The sequence below is a fragment of the Pterocles gutturalis genome, unplaced genomic scaffold (assembly GCF_000699245.1).
Source record: "Pterocles gutturalis isolate BGI_N339 unplaced genomic scaffold, ASM69924v1 Scaffold47095, whole genome shotgun sequence".
In the NCBI taxonomy this organism is placed as follows: domain Eukaryota; kingdom Metazoa; phylum Chordata; class Aves; order Pterocliformes; family Pteroclidae; genus Pterocles; species Pterocles gutturalis.
In genome coordinates this window covers 1-3,790 of record NW_010145014.1, presented here as the reverse complement: position 1 = coordinate 3,790, position 3,790 = coordinate 1, and the positions used below count along the sequence as shown (strand labels likewise).

At 42.5% G+C, this 3,790-nt stretch overlaps 1 protein-coding gene across 1 annotated transcript; it reads right to left on the bottom strand.

The window, feature by feature from the left end:
• Nucleotides 1-447: 447 nt before the first annotated feature.
• Nucleotides 448-3,604, bottom strand: LOC104470368 (putative homeodomain transcription factor 1; the record flags this gene model as incomplete). Its single annotated transcript, XM_010085258.1, is given in 6 exon segments — nt 448-525; nt 605-778; nt 1,209-1,368; nt 2,196-2,321; nt 3,050-3,209; nt 3,428-3,604. Coding segments are annotated over 6 exon segments (875 nt in total), but the record flags the coding sequence as incomplete, so codon positions are not given.
• Nucleotides 3,605-3,790: the final 186 nt, after the last annotated feature.

Here is a 3,790-nt window from a genome sequence, read left to right as displayed (position 1 = left end):
ATTTTATTTCTATTTTGTTTTCAGGTGGGGGGAGTGGCAGGGGGCAAGATAAACAAAGTATTATAAAGTGAATGAGTGTGTATCACAGAACAGATTTATTTCTTCATTTTAAAATTAAAATTTATTAGCCTAAAATATAGGATAGTGTTGCCTCCCAAACCACAAGAGCGACTGCAGCAATTCAACACGAGCAATTAGAGGCAGCTTGGACCATACTACACTGCCAACAGAGTGATTTTTTTTGTTTGTTTACTACTTTGTTTAACAAAAACAAAACTCACAACCTTGATCAAAATTTACAAAGCTGCAAACAAGCAGAGAGGAAGGCCACACCTTACACCAGAGGAAGCTGAAGCACCATCTTTTCATAATGGTCTGTTCTGATGGGGAGCATGTCCCTGCACTGGCCAGGCTTGGAAAAGCTGCCTCTTGGATTTATGACCGTACCTGACTGTATAACGTGGATTCTAGTTCCGATTCCACGACACTATCAGAGTCTCTGGCACCTTTCAGGGCTTGCTTGACCTGCCAAAACCAAACAGAAACCAACTCATTATCCACAGCACAAAATGTGTGGAAAATGGCATAAATTCCCCAGGAGTACCTGCGAGACAGCCTGGTTCAGAGAAACAAGAGGCCTCTTCTGCTTCTCTTCACAGCTATTGTCGCTGGAAGCCCCTTCTACATTCTGGCGCAACAAGATCCTTTGTGCCATTGCTTCAGCATCCTCCTCACTGGAAAGCTCATCGGAAATGGCCCCTCTGTTGGTGCAGTCATCCTGGAAACACAGCAAAGTCAGACTGAGGCACCAGCAACGGACCAGCCCAAATCACAGTGAACCGAAGGTTCAAAGCCAGAGCTGCTGCCACACCGGCATACGCAGTGATCGCTAATTACCTGCAAAAGCCAGCGGGAGATGATCTCTACTGAACATGCAGAAACAGAATCCAACTTAGCATCACAGAAACATCCCAGATTTTACCTGGTCACCCCTGCCCTTGCCCTGCCACAGAGGTAATGAGAGAATCTTGGGTGGGACGGAGCTGGCAAGACCAGAAAGAAGCAGCAGCAGCAGCTCTCAGCTATGTCTTACAAGCAACCTTGAGCCCAGGAGAACAGATGTATCTACAAGCTGGTGGCTAGCAGAGCCAAAATCCCACAGAATACACTGAAATTTGCAACTTCAAATGGATCTTTCCTGCCAGTACCTGATGGTTCTTTTCCCCATTGGAAAGTTTATTTTTCTCTTTGAAGTGCAACAGCCTGTACTCAGATCTGGCATGTCTGTGTTTAATATCATTGTCCACAGCATTCACAACATTTTCTGTCTCAGTCCCCTTCTCAGCTACCGACTTTACTCTTCTAATCCTGTGAGAGAAAATACAATTAAATGCTTTTATGTTAGAGAAAAACTCTGAGGAAAACATCATGGTCTCTTTCACTTACCACACAGGTACAACATTAAACAATATAGCAAAGGGAATAGATCATTGTCTTCTGCTGAGTGGCTCTGTGTGTCCTGATTCTGTTAACGAGACACATCTGCTCACTCTCACCGGGTGGTTCTTTTGGAACTCTAATACTATCTTAAAACTTCTAAACCAAGAAGAAAATTTTTCCTTATTATTATTTAAAAAAAAAAAAAAAAGAGCAATTCAGAAAACAAGAAGCCCTCATCAAGAGGAAGAATCTGTCAGTTGAAAACTCACCGAGAAACTCACCTGAGAAAACAGCAGAAGACACTGAAATATTATCCCAAACAATCTATCCTCCTTTTCCTCGAGTTACTTTTTCTAAAAGTAAGGTGGTGAAGTGGGATGACTATCTAAGCAACTTAAACGAGAAGGCACAATTGCTTCTGGAAATCAGGTAAATCAGCAATAGAATTTGAGCATACGCAGTCAAGAAAGGTCACTCATCTGACAAATAACAATAAGCTCCACCACTTTCTGCAACTCATCTAACGCCCAGTGTTTGCTATACTGTGAGACAGGGTATGATCTCCCCAGGAGGACATAATAAAAATTCATGAGGAATCAGCTTCCTGCAATACCAAGAGTGCTTTTAGTTCAAAAGAAACGAATTGGCAGACTGAGGGGATGTCAGGGACAGTACACATTCTGGCGTCATTTTCCCCATATCAAATTGTTCACAGTGTCATTACAACTAAAACAAACGCAGTGAACATCACATACCTCCTTCGGAAAAGCATGGTAAATACATTGTTAAGAACTGATGCAGGTTCAGGCTGCTCTTCTTTACTGTTTTTGTCAGGAGAAGACCAACTGTTCCCATCGACACCCACAGATTTGCGTAACTTCCTGATTTTTTAAAAAATAATTAAATTTTCAGAGCAAGCTACTTTTAAGTCTTTCTTAAAAGATCTGAATCAGATTTGAACAGCTTTTCAGATGCTATTTTTCTTAAGGGATGCAAGCAGAATACTTATTTCCAAATAAAATTTTATTTGGATTAACAGAAGTTATGCATATACCCACAAGACATCAGTATACCCCTAGTAAAGGATGCAACAGACAAAATCTAGACAAAATCTAGACAAAATCTTTGCTGTAGAAATCTAATGGAGGCAAAACTCTATCCAAATCCATCTGTAACACATGTATGTACAGATAGATGTATGTACATCTGCAACATCTCCCACATACACAAAAGAATCGCCAGCAATGAATCCACCACAGGCATCTCTGTCACCATTTCCCTGTTCTCAACACGCATCGGCAATCCCCTCCGTTTAATGCCAAAGCAGGACACCAGACTGCTTTGCAAAACCTTGAAGATGGCTTTCTGTGCAGAATGCCCTCCTCTGGCCACAAAAAGAGCTGTATTAAAAAGCTACAGACAACTCAACCAGACCTACCACAGCCTGGCAAATTTGCAACGTTTGTCTCCGTTATGAGGAGATTACAAGCCAGACAGAGAATACTCATCCTCACATTTATTATTAAATAACACATTTACATAAAACCAGAAGATATTTACCCAATAACTTCTACCACAAGCAATCTATGAACCCTTTACCACTGCTCACCTCCTCCGCCTGCTGAGTCCGTTGTTTCCTGACGGTCTGCTGACCTGGGTGGACACTATTTGACAGTGAACAGTTCCCATCAGTAACATAAGGCACATTGGTCCCATGACTTCACTTGCATTCACAACGGGCATCATGAAATACAACACAACTGCTATGACTGAAAAGGACAAAACTGTATCAAATCCCTGTTGTTCTGTCTTAACTACTTACTTTTACTCTGATTCATAATTTCTGCAAATGCTAGTGCCACACAGCTCAAAATCTATATCAAGTAGGTCTCAGACAGGATCCTTATGCTTTAGATTATGGACTACAAAATGATGTTGTGTTCCTTGCAGAAAGCAGATGGTGGCACAGGCTGCTACCACCTCTTACCCTGCATAACGTAGAGCACCAGGAGCCACATAAAAATACGCTGGGAAGTAACCTGTATCCACCACTGGCTGAATAACGGAAAAAATACAACTCTCACTATTCCCTTCCGAGTTAGTGATGTCCAGGGAATTTCAGGCTTGGCTTTGGCAAATGTAGAGCCTTAGGATTAAAGGAAAAACAAGTCGTTAATTGTGAATTATAATAATTTCCTTACTTACGACTTCCTCTTTGGCCAAGACCAAACCCTGCGGCTCAGGAGGGTGACAGCAGCCCAGCTTCTCGAGCAGGCCCCTCTGAAAGCAGCTCCTCAGCCCAGCCCAGCGCACTGCTGCTCCCCCACTCACTCAGCGCCGCTTCGGCTGA